This window comes from Pinus tabuliformis, chromosome 7 (assembly GCF_031772625.1).
Source record: "Pinus tabuliformis cultivar Carrire ecotype Pingquan chromosome 7, CPIR1, whole genome shotgun sequence".
NCBI classification, from domain to species: Eukaryota; Viridiplantae; Streptophyta; class Pinopsida; order Pinales; family Pinaceae; genus Pinus; species Pinus tabuliformis.
This window is the reverse complement of record NC_142293.1, coordinates 174,578,195-174,597,747: the sequence shown is the minus strand read 5'-3', so window position 1 is coordinate 174,597,747 and position 19,553 is coordinate 174,578,195. Positions and strand designations below refer to the sequence as shown.

Here is a 19,553-nt window from a genome sequence, read left to right as displayed (position 1 = left end):
GTAGTAGGTCAATAAGGAGCTAAAGATTCTTTTATTTTAGTTGCTGTCTGTGTATTTGTGATGTATTTTGCCTTTGCAATTTGAGTACAGTGGTATCCATGAGAAATCATGTCCAGGAAGCAAGCAATTAAATGTCTATGAATGCAGCATGTTATGTTCCTCTATCAAGAAGCCACATTTTGCTTGAACTGTAATGGAACAATGGCAATTTATATAATGGTTCTGATTCCTTTAATTCTTTTCTTTCATGGTTTCTTAATTTTCTGTATGTCAAGTATGACTTTGCGCTTTCATTTCTTTTCTCTGTCATGAGAATATCCTTAAGCCATGGATTTTCTTTATTGATGGGAAACAACCATAGAGCTGAGATGGTTCAAAGAGAAACTAAAATGGAATGCCAGTAAACGAGTAGAATTCACAGAAGAGGCCAGATCTCCATAGATACTGCATTGCCAGTAATAATAATAAACATGCCATTTCATCCAGATCCTTCAAAGAAATGTGAGGGTGCAATCTTCTGATCGAAACTAGCAAAGTCTGCTGAAAGTTGTTAAGAGCACACGTAATGAAATTCAAGATTGCAGAATATTAAGGAAATTTTATTACTAAAATGTTTTGTAATCTGCAAATCAAATTAAATTGCTTGAAAGTTATATCGTAATTCAATCACCTGAAATTTATCATAATTACAAGGATGTTGAACACCATTTAGCACTGATATTTGCCATGCATGAAGAAGTCTGCAATTTTTTGTGTCGAAGAATAGCATTCAAGTCTAATGGGCTCAGAGAAGTAAATCTAGGATTATGGCACGAATGCTTATGCAACTGCGTGAGTGAACTCTCTGAATTCTGGCATGGGGTTGTGGTTCATAAAGCCTTGCATCATCTGCAAAATAGTTTTAAGAGTGGATAGATATACCCTTTCAGGAGTTCGGAAATATTTACGCCATAAGGCGTTCCCTCTGAAAGGAACTCCCCTCCATGCCATGCTGTCTCGTTATGGCCCTTTAGATCGATTGTTAGACGATGGAATAAACTCCAGCCATTAGATCGTCGGTGAAAAATGTTGTAGGCGGTTCAGATTATTGGAATGTCGTAGGCAGTTGAGAATATTGCGCTTTTTAGAAACCATTTTCGTGATGTTTTCCATCCTTAAGACAGTTGTCACTCAATGATGGGCCTTCCCCTCAATTTTGCCATCCCCTTCTTCATTTCCATTCGCCCTCTCCTTCCATTAATTCCCTCGCCACTCTTTCCACTTCCTCTCTCTTCACCAATGGATCTGCGCCCTTCTACGCTTCAATGCCCACCTTCATCTCCTTCACTAGAAGGAAGGCATTCATTCTCTGTTTAGCAAAGAGAGGCCAAGCGCTCATCGACAATCCATGTAAGATTCTTTAGATCGTTGAATTCCAACCGCAATGAAAAAGGAAACCGTCTGTGGATGGATGAGAGAGGACAGCAATCTGAGGCGCCCATGAATCCACCACAAATCCACGGTCCTGGATTCGAGTCTCGAAACCCTCAAGTAGAACCTCCCTCATATCTGCTTCGGTAGTCATTGTGGATTCAGTTGGAGGAGGAGGCTCCTTACGCAACGCCCAAAGGAACCGCTGCACACTTGCTTCTAGCCCCAAAGCTAGTTCCTGAATCTGATTCTCCGACAGGGTGCCGCGGCTCCCAAAAGAAACGAACAGAACTGTCGAGGCGAGCTGGCGGTCCAGCCATTTGAGGCAGCCCTCCTTCTTAAACGTCTCTTCAGATTCTGAAAGAGACAAAGCTATTAGCAGCCCAACGGGATAAATACAAAGGGTCATTTCAACAGCGCTCAGAACCTTCCTTCCTTGAGAGCTTTTATTTGTGCTGGTTCCATTTCTTGGCATGTGTTTATCAGAATTCCATGAGCTTCCTGAAGCCGAAGGGAATTTTGAATGAACCAGTTGAATGAAATATCAGATCTGTATAGAAGAGGGTCTGGCAAATCTATTCCGAGAATCGGCGGAAGGCTCGTCAGAAAGAAATTATAATTAAAGTGGATGTAGTGTATATGTGATGTGGCAATGCCATGGCCTAGATTGTCAATCAAGAAACTCTCTGATTAGGACGTGGTTTAATATGGGGATATGTGTTCCAGCTTTTTGAATGCATGTGAAACTAAGCTGCCATGTTGTAGTCTTCTAGACTTGTGTAACTGGTTCTGTTTCCTTGGTTAAGTGCAAGTTTCAGTTGATCAAATAAAAACTGCAAATAAGTACACTGATGACACCATCTATGCTGGAGAAAAACTTATAATTCCTTGAGAGGGATATGGGAGCTCAGATTATATTTGAAAGTTTGTAGTACAGGTTGTCATGGAATGTGTATGCAGTAATTTGTACAACAGCCTCAAGTCCCCAGTCTTGATTAGATATAAGAGGTCGTCCAGTCCAGTTTGAGTTTTTGATTGTTTATGGTAGGTTATCTATCACAAATTTTAAGGAAATATGTGATAATCCAGTTGGAAATGTATTTGTTTTGTTTATACAGGTTTCTTTTAGATTTGTTACTCAGGGGCATGATATCATGTTCTAGAGATACCCTGTCCATCTATCTTTACTATCTCGTAAAATGCAAGTTGAATGCTAATCATGCCAGAGTCCAGTGATTCTTTGGAAACTCATGTAGCATATGGGTGATTGGTGTGCCCTACATGACAATGCTACCCTGCGTTTATTAATAAGCTTTATCGTTGTATTGAACTCTTGTATTTTGGTGAGTGGTCTGACTCTCTTTATCAAGTATCTTTATTCTTTGTTCCACCTTATTGTAGAGCATTTCTTAGCGTAGTTGTTGTTCAACTTTTTGAATGCATGTGAAACTAAAGTTGCCATCTTGTTCCCTTCTATCCATTGTATAAGACTTGTGTAATTGGTTCTGTTTCCTTGGTTGAGTGCAGGTTTCAGTTGATCAAATAAAATCTGCAAATAAGTACACTGATGACACCATCTATGCTGGTGAAAAACTTATAATTCCTTGAGAGGGATATGGGAGCTCAGATTATATTTGAAAGTTTGTAGTACAGGTTGTCATGGAATGTGTATGCAGTAATTTGCACAACAGCCTCAAGTCCCCAGTCTTGTTTAGATATAAGAGATCGTCCAATCTAGTTCGAGTTTTGGATTGTTTATGGTAGGTTATCTATCACAAATTTTAAGGAAATATGTGATAAGCCAGTTGGAAATGTATTTGTTTTGTTTATACATATTTCTTTTAGATTTGTTACTCAGGGGCACGTTGTCATGTTCTAGAGATACCCTGTCCATGTATCTTTACTATCTCGTAAAATGCAAGTTGAATGCTAATCATGTCGGAGTCCAGTGATGCTTTGGAAACTCATGTAGCAAATGGGTGATTGGTGTGCCCTGCATGACAATGCTACCATGCGTTTATTAATAAGCTTTATCGTTGTATTGAACTCTTGTATTTGGTGCCTCCAGAATTACTAATTTCCAACCCATATTGCGATGTGAATGATTAGTATTTGTCATTTGGTATGCATAACAAGATTTAACTTCTTTTGATAATAAAAAATGCAGGCTGCATACTGGCATTTGCCTCTCAATTGGACTATTTAATGGTTATTTTCCACAAGTAAATAAACAGTGTTCATTTCATGCATGTGAAACTAAGCTGCCATGTTGTTCCCTTCTATCCATTGTATAAGACTTGTGTAACTGGTTCTGTTTCCTTGGTTAAGTGCAGGTTTCAGTTGATCAAATAAAAGCTGCAAATAAGTACACTGATGACACCATCTATGCTGGAGAAAAACTTATAATTCCTTGAGAGGGATATGGGAGCTCAGATTATATTTGAAAGTTTGTAGTACAGGTTGTCATGGAATGTGTATGCAGTAATTTGCACAACAGCCTCAAGTCCCCTGTCTTGATTAGATATAAGAGGTCGGCCAGTCTAGTTTGAGTTTTGGATTGTTTATGGTAGGTTATCTATCACAAATTTTAAGGAAATATGTGATAAGCCAGTTGGAAATGTATTTGTTTTGTTTATACAGGTTTCTTTTAGATTTGTTACTCAGGGGCATGATGTCATGTTCTAGAGATACCCTGTCCATGTATCTTTACTATCTCGTAAAATGCAAGTTGAATGCTAATCATGCCAGAGTCCAGTGATTCTTTGGAAACTCATGTAGCAAATCGGTGATTTGTGTGCCCTGCATGACAATGCTACCCTGCGTTTATTAATAAGCTTTATCATTGTATTGAACTCTTGTATTTTGGTGAGTGGTCTCACTCTATTTATCAAGTATCTTTATTCTTTGTTCCACCTTATTGTAGAGCATTTCTTAGCGTAGTTGCTGTTCAGCTTTTTGAATGCATGTGAAACTAAAGTTGCCATCTTGTTCCCTTCTATCCATTGTATAAGTCTTGTGTAACTGGTTCTGTTTCCCTTGTTGAGTTCAGGTTTCAGTTGATCAAATAAAATCGGCAAATAAGTACAATGATGACACCATCTATGCTGGAGAAAATCTTATAATTCCTTGAGAGGGATATGGGAGCTCAGATTATATTTGAAAGTTTGCAGTACAGGTTTTCATGGAATGTGTATGCAGTAATTTGCACAACAGCCTCAAGTCCCCAGTCTTGTTTAGATATAAGAGATCGTCCAGTCCAGTTTGAGTTTTGGATTGTTTATGGTAGGTTATCTATCACAAATTTTAAGGAAATATGTGATAAGCCAGTTGGAAATGTATTTGTTTTGTTTATACAGATTTCCTTTAGATTTGTTACTCAGGAGCATGATGTCATGTTCTAGAGATACCCTGTCCATGTATCTTTACTATCTCGTAAAATGCAAGTTGAATGCTAATCATGCCAGAGTCCAGTGATGAGTTTTACTATCTCGTAAAATGCAAGTTGAATGCTAATCATGCCAGAGTCCAGTGATGAGTTTTACTATCTCGTAAAATGCAAGTTGAATGCTAATCATGCCAAAGTCCAGTGATGCTTTGGAAATTCATGTAGCAAATGGGTGATTGGTGTGCCCTGCATGACAATGCTACCCTGCGTTTATTAATAAGCTTTATCGTTGTATTGAACTCTTGTATTTGGTGCCTCCAGAATTATTAATTTCCAACCCTTATTGCGATGTGAATGATTAGTATTTGTCATTTGGTATGCATAACAAGCTTTAACTTCTTTTGATAATAAAAAATGCAGGCTGCATACTGGCATTTGCCTCTCAATTGGACTATTTAATGGTTATTTTCCACAAGTAAATAAACAGTGTTCATTTCAGATGGCATTTTCTCTTTGAAATTGTGCCTCTGGACAACAGCCTGGTAACTTAACTGAACATTCATAAAGCTCTGCCAAATCTTAGTAGTTCATGTCCTATTTTAAATTCTATCAAACTTATTCGAACTAACATAGTATTTACTTAAGCGGGGTCATTTCACACTGCTTAGTACAATAGAATGATATTTCTTGAAATAGAATAAGTACTTCAAAAAAGTACCTATGAATTTTACTCATAGTTATTTGACTTTAACCTTAACAGAATCCTCTGCGGAATGCCTATATATCTTCTGGTACAATGTGTCTCTTGTTTTACCCAAAAAAAAAAAAAGAAGAAGCAAAAAGGGCATCCTGGCCTTACAGAGCCCGACATTAGAAACTGCCAATGTCAAGTATAGTAGCTCTGCTATCCACCTAAGGAACCTTGAAGGTATATTTTCACGGAGCAAACGCCCAGCTCCAGCGATAGCCTGCAAACAATGTTTTAATTTAGAATAGAATTATCATGGTAAATTGGTATAAGAATATTAGTATAAAAAGTCACCGAGTTATAAGCCTAAATATTGGCAAAGGCTAATTCTTCATGTGGCATAATCAATTAGCCATGTTATCTTGCTACATGATGCAAAAAAATGACCCATGGATCCTAATACTTTTTAGGGCTCTTTTTCAATTCAATAGGCTTTTCTTCTTCTTCTTCTTCTTCCTGAGATGGTAAAGATAATGACTCAAGAATGACTCTAAGCTTACTAGATAACCAAATTCTCAACATACCTTGCAATGCATATTTGTTACATCTCTATTATAGACCAAGACAAATGTAACAAATCAATGTACACTAGTGCATCAATATGATTGTTTTCACATAAGGCTTGATCATTAAAAGGACATTAAGGTTTGTACTCAGGGGCCTTAGATCGGTTGTTAGACGATGGAATAAACTCCAGCCATTAGATCGTCTTCCATCCTTAAGACAGTTGTCACTCAATGATGGGCCTTCTCCCACCACATCGCTAAGGGCCTCTTCACCTACGCCGATCTGCAAAAGCTTCCCAACGGAACAAACCTGGAAGCCATTGCCGCCCACTGCAGCCTCGTCGTCACAGGTAATTCTCACGGAGGTGGCCGCCAAGATTCCATCTCTCCCTCCACTCAGATGCCGGCCGAGTATCATCCAGTGTACATTAATGGAGTTCTTGTCTCGCATCCTGACATTCTCAATGACGGGCTGTTAGCGATCCATGGCGTCGACAAGCTGCTTCTTGATCTTGATCTTGATCACAGTAATTATGACACAACTGCGGGAGCCCCTGTTCCTGCAATGATGTCACCATCACGATCATCATCAGCTAGTCCTGGTCCTGATCATCCCCTAAATGTCATAACGCCCTTCATGCTGCAAGATGCAGCGCTCAGTCTTAGAGATCGCGGTTACAGCATCCTCGCCTTGGCCATGCGCATCAAGTCCCCTGAGCTTCTGCGCCTGCAAAACCTCACCATCTTTACTCTCAGCGACGATTCCGTTTTCTCAAGCAAACGCCAAGAATTTTCGAACAATGTGAGGTACCATGAACAGGGACTACAGAAAAAGCCAGAAGAAAGACTGTTTCGACCTCGTTAGGAGGATTCAACTGTTACTTCCATTGTTTGAAGAACTTCGAGAATTGCAGGGACCCCTTCCTCGGGTGGCAGCGGAGTGCTTTTCTTCGCTACGAAAAACATTCCATTCTGCGAAAAGACTGCTTCAACTCTGCCATGATGGAAGCAAACTGTACCTGGTAATGATCACTTCATTCATTCTCTTCTCTATGCCTCTCCTTTGCATCAACTCTTTCTGGGAAATATGTTTCTTGGTCGTTCAGAAAAACATTTGGAATACACAATGCTTCACCTGTTTTCATAGATAAAATTGTGTTTGAGCACATTTCTTTATCTTTCAGCTACACATTACATAGAGGTTTGTTTTCATGGTTTTTAATCACGGCGGAGGATTATTTTGGGGTTTCAACTTTAATGGCGTGATCCAGGCTTTGGACGGTGAAGCAATTTCGGGTAGATTCCATGCTCTGACCCAAGAACTAGATCGTATTCTAGATGGCATGCCATATGATTTATTAGAGATTTCAGATGAAGTCAGAGAGCAGGTGAGTATTGCCTGTTGTCCAATCTCCTCTTCCTTACCCCTATCATATCGATTTTTTCCTTCTCAACATGTCTTGGTACCCCACGCTACATCTTTTCGGTTTCTATCAGTAGGCTCTCGATGCAGACATATTTCAATAATCAAGAAAGTTGCAAATGAATGAGTCCAAGTACTATTCGAGATCAAAACAGAGGATCATTTTGAATCCGCTGAACTGATTCTATTGTATTAGCCTGTTGTAAATGTTGCGGGAGAGGACATTCCATAGTGTGTCGGATATGCTAAAGGGTAGGAAGATATGAAGATCTGTAAGGTAACAAAAGAGAAAACATACATTTACCCTATCAGGTGGAGATATCCTCTTTTTAACTAACCAGGTTTGTCATAGTTCTACCAAATGCCTTTCCAGACGTCATCCAATCGCACTACATTCCTAACCTATTTTTAGAATCAGTTCTGGACTTTAATTTTAGATGTAAAAGTTTTCATTTGATGCTTCCTGTGTGGTTCATCTATCTACTTCGTGCAGTACAATTCCCATATACGAGCCTTATGAACAGAAGGTATTATAAGCAACAGATATTTGTATGACTGACTTTTAAGAATGCTAGATTACCCATGTATACCCATTTATTGCCTTCTTTATATTTGTTTGAGACCAGATTGTTTCACAAGTAATTCTTTTGGCAAGATTCATCTTATTTTTATAGATAATGATAATATTCAGATGCTTATTTTTTAATTGTTTGCCTGTCTTGGATAATTTTATGATATTATTTTTCATTTTTATGTAACTTCTCTCAAGACTCACCCCACCCTCTGGCTTGTAAGCAAGAGTGAGATACACTTTTATTTCTTATGGAAAGCCTCAATCAACAATTAGCTCATGAAGAGTGAACATGTCACATGTGTGGTTTGAAGCCAGGTGGAGATGATAACAATTACTCCTCTGAACCACTTTAGCCAGATCAAAACAAAATTCTATGATGTTATCTGTTCAATGGGACAGACCTCTCCACTTATTTTCTCTGTTTATTCTTTGTTGAAGATATGCTGCTGTTCTTTTTTTCCAAATCTCTAGCTCTATCTGTTTATTTTGACCTACAGAAACCATAACAGCTTTATTTATTCTTACTTGTGAATCTGTGTTTCATATTTATATTATTTAGTCTGCCAGCAAGGGGATTTTTTTTTTAGTGATGTTGGTTTTCCCTCTTTAGTTTGCATTCCATTCTGATGTTTGGTCTAAAAAATTTGGACGACATTGCGCTGAATATTCATAATGAAATTCTTTTATTTTTCCAATGGAAAACTTTGTAACTTTTATATTTATGAAAGAGAAAGTTACATTCTGAAGGAGTCGAGGAATTGTAAACGTGAGAAACCATGAAGTGAATTTTGCGTATTGGTTGGATCTGAAATTTCATTCCGCATCAGATGAGTATGTACACTTAAAATTTGAATAGACCTTCAAAGAAATAAATTGAAAATGCGACTAAAAAAGTAGCTTGCTTTCTTTCCCTCCAAAATATTGACAAGAAACACATTATTTCATGATTTCCAGTTTATCTCACTCTGGGTCTGTCCAAAGTATGCAGGGTGGTGCTCGTCGGATCTAGAATTTAAATCTGTTGGACACCTAATCTGCCAAGGGTTAAGGTGTGGGCGCTGAACGGTCTAATGGAGTCCAAGAGACCACTTGGAATGTGAAACCAAGGGTCACTCCTATGTATTATAAATGTGTATTATTGTGAATAATAATGCATTCAATGCTTATCCTTCATATTTGGTCTTCCCCATGGTTATGTTTAACATGGTATGAAAAGTGCAGGGGATTTCCTACCCTACTCAAATTTGAGCCACTGGTTTTGTGGCGTCTCTGTGCATGACAATTCTACTATTAGTCCCAAATGTAATGAATGTGCCATCAGATAAATTCTAGCTGCATTCTTTGCCAGTTCTGTCATAGTAACTCCTCTGTTCTTTGTCTACGCTTCAGGGTTTCAGGCACCATCATGGGCTCCTCCGACACCTGTCACCTGCGCTCTTCCTGTCACCTGAGTTTTATGCAATTCTCTATGTGTTGAATGCTATCTTTTGTGTAGGATTCTCCTTCGACTAGCACGCTGCCCATACCAAGTTACTACGCTGCTCTCCCCACTTGCGCAACGAAACTGTGCGTTATTTTCTGTTCTTTTGACAGTCTTCATACGTTGCGGCACCCACACCGCCTCTCCAATACATACATAGTTGCCACTCCTTAGCTCCGTGGACCTCCTCCCAATCCAAACGCCTTACACTCCAAACGATGTATTCTCCAAACGCTTTAACTGAAATACCATTCATGCTTTGTGTGTTATTGATATTGTTATCTGTTTTTGGAGGAGTCAAGTTTCTTATAGAGAAGCGTGATATGTGCACTAATATGATGCATCAATTGTCCTATTGGGAGCGAAAAAGAACGAGATCACAGGGATCAAAGACTATTATATGTCTCTACAACGTATTGCCATCCGTAGCTCTCACTGACTTCGTAACTCAATATTCTTTTGGCCACACAGAATTTCAATCGAGAATCTTGTTACGCCGTAAGGCGTTCCCACTGAGAGGAACTCCCCTCCATGCCGCGCTGTCTGGTTATGGGCCCTTAGATCGATTGTTAGACGATGGAATAAACTCTAGCCATTAGATCGTCTTCCATCCTTAAGACAGTTGTCACTCAATGATGGGCCTTCTCCCACCACATCGCCAAGGGCCTCTTCACCTATGCCGATCTGCAAAAGCTGCCCAACGGAACAAACCTGGAAGCCATTGCCGCCCACTGCAGCCTCGTCGTCACAAGTAATTCTCACGGAGGTGGCCGCCAATATTCCATCTCTCCCTCCACTCAGATGCCGGTCGAGTATCATCCAGTGTACATTAATGGAGTTCTTGTCTCACATCCTGACATTCTCAATGACGGGCTGTTAGCGATCCATGGCATCGACAAGCTGCTTCTTGATCTTGATCTTGATCACAGTAATTATGAAACAACTGTGGGAGCCCCTGTTCCTGCAATGATGTCACCATCACCATCATCATCAGCTAGTCCTGGTCCTGATCATCCCCTGAATGTCATAACGCCCTTCATGCTGCAAGATGTAGCGCTCAGTCTTAGAGATCGCGATTACAAGATCCTCGCCTTGGCCATGCGCATCAAGTCCCCTGAGCTTCTGCGCCTGCAAAACCTCACCATCTTTACTCTCAGCGACGATTCTGTTTTCTCAAGCGAAGGCCAAGAATTTTCGAACAATGTGAGGTACCATGTGGTTCCCAACATGAGGCTGCCTTTGGCAGATTTGGTACAGCTTCCGGCGGGCACAAGACTGAAGACTCTCCTCCACGGGCAATCGTTGGTTGTGAGCGACAGCAAACCCTTCTCTGTCAATTATGTGGGTATAAAGATTGCGGATGTTTTCAGCAACAGATGGATAGTCGTGCATGAGATTCTTCGGCCGCTCATAAGCTCTGTGGATCCGATGGAGTGGGCTTCCAGCGACAGCAGCGAGATTCTTCGGTCCCTCTTGATGAGCTTAGAGGATCAGATGGGGTTTTACAGAAACAGCAGCACTGGTGATCATCATGAGTAGTAGTAGGTCAATAAGGAGCTAAAGATTCTTTTATTTTAGTTGCTGTCTGTGTATTTGTGATGTATTTTGCCTTTGCAATTTGAGTACAGTGGTATCCATGAGAAATCATGTCCAGGAAGCAAGCAATTAAATGTCTATGAATGCATCATGTTATGTTCCTCTATCAAGAAGCCACATTTTGCTTGAACTGTAATGGAACAATGGCAATTTATATAATGGTTCTGATTCCTTTAATTCCTTTCTTTCATGGTTTCTTAATTTTCTGTATGTCAAGTATGACTTCGCGCTTTCATTTCTTTTCTCTGTCATGAGAATCTCCTTAAGCCATGGATTTTCTTTATCGATGGGAAACAACCATAGAGCTGAGATGGTTCAAAGAGAAACTAAAATGGAATGCCAGTAAACGAGTAGAATTCACAGAAGAGGCCAGATCGCCATAGATATTGCATTGCCAGTAATAATAACAAACATGCCATTTCATCCAGATCCTTGAAAGAAATGCGAGGGTGCAATCTTCTGATCGAAACTAGCAAAGTCTGCTGAGCGTTGTTAAGAGCACACGTAATGAAATTCAAGATTGCAGAATATTAAGGAAATTTGATTACGAAAATGTTTTGGAATTTGCAAATCAAATTAAATTGCCTGAAAGTTATATCGTAATTCAATCACCTGAAATTTATCATAATTACAAGGATGTTGAACACCATTTAGCACTGATATTTGCCATGCATGAAGAAGTCTGCAATTTTTTGTGTCGAAGAATAGCATTCAAGTCTAATGGGCTCAGAGAAGTAAATTATGGCACGAATGCTTATGCAACTGCGTGAGTGAACTCTTTGAATTCTGGCATGGGGTTGTGGTTCATAAAGCCTTGCATCATCTGCAAAATAGTTTTAAGAGTGGATAGGTATACCCTTTCAGGAGTTCGAAAATATTTACGCCGTAAGGCGTTCCCTTTGAAAGGAACTCCCCTCCATGCCGTGCTGTCTCGTTATGGCCCTTTAGATCGATTGTTAGACGATGGAATAAACTCCAGCCATTAGATCGTTGGTGAAAAATGTTGTAGGTGGTTCAGATTATTGGAATGTCGTAGGCAGTTGAGAATATTGCGCTTTTTAGAAACCATTTTCGTGATGTTTTCCATCCTTAAGACAGTTGTCACTCAATGATGGGCCTTCCCCTCAATTTTGCCATCCCCTTCTTCATTTCCATTCCCCCTCTCCTTCCATTAATTCCCTCGCCACTCTTTCCACTTCCTCTCTCTTCACCAATGCATCTGCGCCCTTCTACGCTTCAATGCCCACCTTCATCTCCTTCACTAGAAGGAAGGCATTCATTCTCTGTTCAGCAAAGAGAGGCCAAGTGATCATCGGCACTCCATGTAAGATGCTTTCGATCGTTGAATTCCAACCGCAATGAAAAAGGAAACCGTCTGTGGATGGATGAGAGAGGACAACAATCTGAGGCGCCCATGAATCCACCACAAATCCACGGTCCTGGATTCGAGTCTCGAAACCCTCAGGTAGAACCTCCCTCATATCTGCTTCGGTAGTCATCATGGATTCAGTTGGAGGAGGAGGCTCCTTACGCAACACCCAAAGGAACCGCTGCACACTTGCTTCTAGCCCCAAAGCTAGTTCCTGAATCTGATTCTCCGACAGGGTGCCGCAGCTCCCAAAAGAAACGAACAGAACTGTCGAGGCGGGCTGGCGGTCCAGCCATTTGAGGCAGCCCTCCTTCTCAAACTTCTCTTCAGATTCTGAAAGAGAAAAAGCTGTTAGCAGCCCAACGGGATAAATACAAGGGGTCATTTCAACAGCGCTCAGAACCTTCCTTCCTTGAGAGCTTTTATTTGTGCTGGTTCCATTTCTTGGCATGTGTTTATCAGAATTCCATGAGCTTCCTGAAGCCGAAGGGAATGTTGAATGAACCAGTTGAATGAAATATCAGATCTGTATAGAAGAGGGTCTGGCAAATCTATTCCGAGAATCGGCGGAAGGCCCGTCAGAAAGAAATTATAATTAAAGTGGATGTAGTGTATATGTGATGTGGCAATGTCATGGCCTAGATTGTCAATCATAGCAACTCTCTGATTCGGACGTGGTTTAATATGGGGATATGTGTTCCAGCTTTTTGAATGCATGTGAAACTAAGCTGCCATGTTGTAGTCTTCTAGACTTGTGTAACTGGTTCTGTTTCCTTGGTTAAGTGCAAGTTTCAGTTGATCAAATAAAAACTGCAAATAAGTACACTGATGACACCATCTATGCTGGAGAAAAATTTATAATTCCTTGAGAGGTATATGGGAGCTCAGATTATATTTGAAAGTTTGTAGTACAGGTTGTCATGGAATGTGTATGCAGTAATTTGCACAACAGCCTCAAGTCCCCAATCTTGATTAGATATAAGAGGTCGTCCAGTCCAGTTTGAGTTTTTGATTGTTTATGGTAGGTTATCTATCACAAATTTTAAGGAAATATGTGATAAGCCAGTTGGAAATGTATTTGTTTTGTTTATACAGGTTTCTTTTAGATTTGTTACTCAGGGGCATGATGTCATGTTCTAGAGATACCCTGTCCATGTATCTTTACTATCTCGTAAAATGCAAGTTGAATGCTAATCATGCCAGAGTCCAGTGATTCTTTGGAAACTCGTGTAGCATATGGGTGATTGGTGTGCCCTGCATGACAATGCTACCCTGCGTTTATTAATAAGCTTTATCGTTGTATTGAACTCTTTTATTTTGGTGAGTGGTCTGACTCTATTTATCAAGTATCTTTATTCTTTGTTCCACCTTATTGTAGAGCATTTCTTAGCGTAGTTGTTGTTCAGCTTTTTGAATGCATGTGAAACTAAAGTTGCCATCTTGTTCCCTTCTATCCATTGTATAAGACTTGTGTAATTGGTTCTGTTTCCTTGGTTGAGTGCAGGTTTCAGTTGATCAAATAAAATCTGCAAATAAGTACACTGATGACACCATCTATGCTGGAGAAAAACTTATAATTCCTTGAGAGGGATATGGGAGCTCAGATTATATTTGAAAGTTTGTAGTACAGGTTGTCATGGAATGTGTATGCAGTAATTTTCACAACAGCCTCAAGTCCCCAGTCTTGTTTAGATATAAGAGATCGTCCAGTCCAGTTCGAGTTTTGGATTGTTTATGGTAGGTTATCTATCACAAATTTTAAGGAAATATGTGATAAGCCAGTTGGAAATGTATTTGTTTTGTTTATACATATTTCTTTTAGATTTGTTACTCAGGGGCACGTTGTCATGTTCTAGAGATACCCTGTCCATGTATCTTTACTATCTCGTAAAATGAAAGTTGAATGCTAATCATGCCAGAGTCCAGTGATGCTTTGGAAACTCATGTAGCAAATGGGTGATTGGTGTGCCCTGCATGACAATGCTACCATGCGTTTATTAATAAGCTTTATCGTTGTATTGAACTCTTATATTTGGTGCCTCCAAAATTATTAATTTCCAACCCATATTGCGATGTGAATGATTAGTATTTGTCATTTGGTATGCATAACAAGCTTTAACTTCTTTTGATAATAAAAAATGCAGGTTGCATATTGGCATTTGCCTCTCAATTGGACTATTTAATGGTTATTTTCCACAAGTAAATAAACAGTGTTCATTTCATGCATGTGAAACTAAGCTGCCATTTTGTTCCCTTCTATCCATTGTATAAGACTTGTGTAACTGGTTCTGTTTCCTTGGTTAAGTGCAGGTTTCAGTTGATCAAATAAAAGCTGCAAATAAGTACACTGATGACACCATCTATGCTGGAGAAAAACTTATAATTCCTTGAGAGGGATATGGGAGCTCAGATTATATTTGAAAGTTTGTAGTACAGGTTGTCATGGATTGTGTATGTTGTAATTTGCACAACAGCCTCAAGTCCCCAGTCTTGATTAGATATAAGAGGTCGGCCAGTCTAGTTTGAGTTTTGGATTGTTTATGGTAGGTTATCTATCACAAATTTTAAGGAAATATGTGATAAGCCAGTTGGAAATGTATTTGTTTTGTTTATACAGGTTTCTTTTAGATTTGTTACTCAGGGGCATGATGTCATGTTCTAGAGATACCCTGTCCATGTATCTTTACTATCTCGTAAAATGCAAGTTGAATGCTAATCATGCCAGAGTCCAGTGATTCTTTGGAAACTCATGTAGCAAACTGGTGATTTGTGTGCCCTGCATGACAATGCTACCCTGCGTTTATTAATAAGCTTTATCGTTGTATTGAGCTCTTGTATTTTGGTGAGTGGTCTCACTCTATTTATCAAGTATCTTTATTCTTTGTTCCACCTTATTGTAGAGCATTTCTTAGCGTAGTTGCTGTTCAGATTTTTGAATGCATGTGAAACTAAAGTTGCCATCTTGTTCCCTTCTATCCATTGTATAAGTCTTGTGTAACTGGTTCTGTTTCCTTGGTTGAGTGTAGGTTTCAGTTGATCAAATAAAATCGGCAAATAAGTACACTGATGACACCATCTATGCTGGAGAAAAACTTGTAATTCCTTGAGAGGGATATGGGAGCTCAGATTATATTTGAAAGTTTGTAGTACAAGTTGTCATGGAATGTGTATGTAGTAATTTGCACAACAGCCTCAAGTCCCCAGTCTTGTTTAGATATAAGAGATCGTCCAGTCCAGTTTGAGTTTTGGATTGTTTATGGTAGGTTATCTATCACAAATTTTAAGGAAATATGTGATAAGCCAGTTGGAAATGTATTTGTTTTGTTTATACAGATTTCTTTTAGATTTGTTACTCAGGAGCATGATGTCATGTTCTAGAGATACCCTGTCCATGTATCTTTACTATCTCGTAAAATGCAAGTTGAATGCTAATCATGCCAGAGTCCAGTGATGAGTTTTACTATCTCGTAAAATGCAAGTTGAATGCTAATCATGCCAGAGTCCAGTGATGCTTTGGAAACTCATGTAGCAAATGGGTGATTGGTGTGCCTTGCATGACAATGCTACCCTGCGTTTATTAATAAGCTTTATCGTTGTATTGAACTCTTGTATTTGGTGCCTCCAGAATTATTAATTTCCAACCCTTATTGCGATGTGAATGATTAGTATTTGTCATTTGGTATGCATAACAAGCTTTAACTTCTTTTGATAATAAAAAATGCAGGCTGCATACTGGCATTTGCCTCTCAATTGGACTATTTAATGGTTATTTTCCACAAGTAAATAAACAGTGTTCATTTCAGATGGCATTTTCTCTTTGAAACTGTGCCTCTGGACAACAGCCTGCTAACTTAACTGAACATTCATAAAGCTCTGCCAAATCTTAGTAGTTCATGTCCTATTTTAAATTCTATCAAACTTATTCGAACTAACATAGTATTTACTTAAGCGGGGTCATTTCACACTACTTAGTACAATAGAATGATCTTTCTTGAAATAGAATAAGTACTTCAAAAAAGTACCTATGAATTTTACTCATAGTTATTTGACTTTAACCTTAACAGAATCCTCTGCGGAATCCCTATATGTCTTCTGGTACAATGTGTCTCTTGTTTTACCCAAAAAAAAAAAAAAAAGAAGAAGCAAAAAGGGCATCCTGGCCTTACAGAGCCCGACATTAGAAACTGCCAATGTCAAGTATAGTAGCTCTGCTATCCACCTAAGGAACCTTGAAGGTATATTTTCATGGAGCAAACGCCCAGCTCCCGCGATAGCCTGCAAATAATGTTTTAATTTAGAATAGAATTATCATGGTAAATTGGTATAAGAATATTAGTATAAAAAATCACCGAGTTATAAGCCTAAATATTGGCAAAGGCTAATTCTTCATGTGGCATAATCAATTAGCCATGTTATCTTGCTACATGATGCAAAAAAATGACCCATGGATCCTAATACTTTTTAGGGCTCTTTTTCAATTCAATAGGCTTTTCTTCTTCTTCTTCTTCTTCTTGAGATGGTAAAGATAATGACTCAAGAATGACTCTAAGCTTACTAGATAACCAAATTCTCAACATACCTTGCAATGCATATTTGTTACATCTCTATTATAGACCAAGACAAATGTAACAAATCAATGTACACTAGTGCATCAATATGATTGTTTTCACATAAGGCTTGATCATTAAAAGGACATTAAGGTTTGTACTCAGGGGCCTTAGATCGGTTGTTAGACGATGGAATAAACTCCAGCCATTAGATCATCTTCCATCCTTAAGACAGTTGTCACTCAATGATGGGCCTTCTCCCACCACATCGCCAAGGGCCTCTTCACCTACGCCGATCTGCAAAAGCTGCCCAACGGAACAAACCTGGAAGCCATTGCCGCCCACTGCAGCCTCGTCGTCACAGGTAATTCTCACGGAGGTGGCCGCCAAGATTCCATCTCTCCCTCCACTCAGATGCCGGCCGAGTATCATCCAGTGTACATTAATGGAGTTCTTGTCTCGCATCCTGACATTCTCAATGACGGGCTGTTAGCGATCCATGGCGTCGACAAGCTGCTTCTTGATCTTGATCTTGATCACAGTAATTATGACACAACTGCGGGAGCCCCTGTTCCTGCAATAATGTCACCATCACCATCATCATCAGCTAGTCCTGGTCCTGATCATCCCCTGAATGTCATAACGCCCTTCATGCTGCAAGATGCAGCGCTCAGTCTTAGAGATCGCAGTTACAGCATCCTCGCCTTGGCCATGCGCATCAAGTCCCCTGAGCTTCTGCGCCTGCAAAACCTCACCATCTTTACTCTCAGCGACGATTCTGTTTTCTCAAGCAAAGGCCAAGAATTTTCGAACAATGTGAGGTACCATGAACAGGGACTACAGAAAAAGCCAGAAGAAAGACTGTTTCGACCTCGTTAGGAGGATTCAACTGTTACTTCCATTGTTTGAAGAACTTCGAGAATTGCAGGGACCCCTTCCTCGGGTGGCAGCGGAGTGCTTTTCTTCGCTACGAAAAACATTCCATTCTGCGAAAAGACTGCTTCAACTCTGCCATGATGGCAGCAAACTGTACCTGGTAATGATCACTTCATTCATTCTCTTCTCTATGCCTCTCCTTTTCATCAACTCTTTTTGGGCAATAAGTTTCTTGGTCGTTCAGAAAATCATTTGGAATACACAATGCTTCACCTGTTTTCATAGATAAAATTGTGTTTGAGCACATTTCTTTATCTTTCAGCTACACATTACATAGAGGTTTGTTTTCATGGTTTTTAATCACGGCGGAGGATTAATTTGGGGTTTCAACTTTAATGGCGTGATCCAGGCTTTAGACGGTGAAGCAATTTCGGGTAGATTCCATGCTCTGACCCAAGAACTAGATCGTATTCTAGATGGCATGCCATATGATTTATTAGAGATTTCATATGAAGTCAGAGAGCAGGTGAGTATTGCCTGTTGTCCAATCTCCTCTTCCTTACCCCTATCATATCGATTTTATCCTTCTCAACATGTCTTGGTACCCCACGCTACATCTTTTCAGTTTCTATTAGTAGGCTCTCGATGCAAACATATTTCAATAATCAAGAAAGTTGCAAATGAATGAGTCCAAGTACTATTCGAGATCAAAACAGAGGATCATTTTGAATCCGCTGAACTGATTCTATTGTATTAGCCTGTTGTAAATGTTGCAGGAGAGGACATTCCATAGTGTGTCGGATATGCTAAAGGGTAGGAAGATATGAAGATCTGTAAGGTAACAAAAGAGAAAACATACATTTACCCTATCAGGTGGAGATATCCTCTTTTTAACTAACCAGGTTTGTCATAGTTCTACCAAATGCCTTTCCAGACATCATCCAATCGCACTACATTCCTAACCTATTTTTAGAATCAGTTCTGGACTTTAATTTTAGATGTAAAAGTTTTCATTTGATGCTTCCTGTGTGGTTCATCTATCTACTTCGTGCAGTACAATTCCCATATACGAGCCTTATCAACAGAAGGTATTATAAGCAACAGATATTTGTATGACTGACTTTTAAGAATGCCAGATTACCCATGTATACCCATTTATTGCCTTCTTTATATTTGTTTGAGACCAGATTGTTTCACAAGTAATTCTTTTGGCAAGATTCATCTTATTTTTATAGATAATGATAATATTCAGATGCTTATTTTTTAATTGTTTGCCTGTCTTGGATAATTTTATGATATTATTTTTCATTTTTATGTAACTTCTCTCAAGACTCACCCCACCCTCTGGCTTGTAAGCAAGAGTGAGATACACTTTCATTTCTTATGGAAAGCCTCAATCAAAAATTAGCTCATGAAGAGTGAACATGTCACATGTGTGGTTTGAAGCCAGGTGGAGATGATAACAATTACTCCTCTGAACCACTTTAGCCAGATCAAAACAAAATTCTATGATGTTATCTGTTCAATGGGACAGACCTCTCCACTTATTTTCTCTGTTTATTCTTTGTTGAAGATATGCTGCTGTTCTTTTTTTCCAAATCTCTAGCTCTATCTGTTTATTTTGACCTACAGAAACCAT

General features: G+C 39.3%; 1 protein-coding gene and 2 pseudogenes across 1 annotated transcript; 1 reads left to right on the top strand and 2 right to left on the bottom strand.

Annotated features, from left to right (window-relative positions):
* Window positions 1-1,399: 1,399 nt before the first annotated feature.
* LOC149246404 (UDP-glycosyltransferase 88A1 pseudogene) lies at window positions 1,400-1,885 on the bottom strand (annotated as a pseudogene).
* Window positions 1,886-10,327: 8,442 nt separating this feature from the next.
* Window positions 10,328-11,065, top strand: LOC149246403 (fasciclin-like arabinogalactan protein 21). The gene has a single exon (XM_089441263.1). It carries the CDS (start codon window positions 10,328-10,330, stop codon window positions 11,063-11,065), a length of 738 nt encoding a protein of 245 aa, XP_089297389.1.
* Window positions 11,066-12,351: 1,286 nt separating this feature from the next.
* LOC149246402 (UDP-glycosyltransferase 72B1 pseudogene) lies at window positions 12,352-12,876 on the bottom strand (annotated as a pseudogene).
* Window positions 12,877-19,553: the final 6,677 nt, after the last annotated feature.

Excerpts from the sequence above, each read along its gene's own strand:
- LOC149246403 (XM_089441263.1), top strand. The coding sequence starts at position 10,328 with ATGCCGGTCGAGTATCATCCAGTGTACATTAATGGAGTTCTTGTCTCA.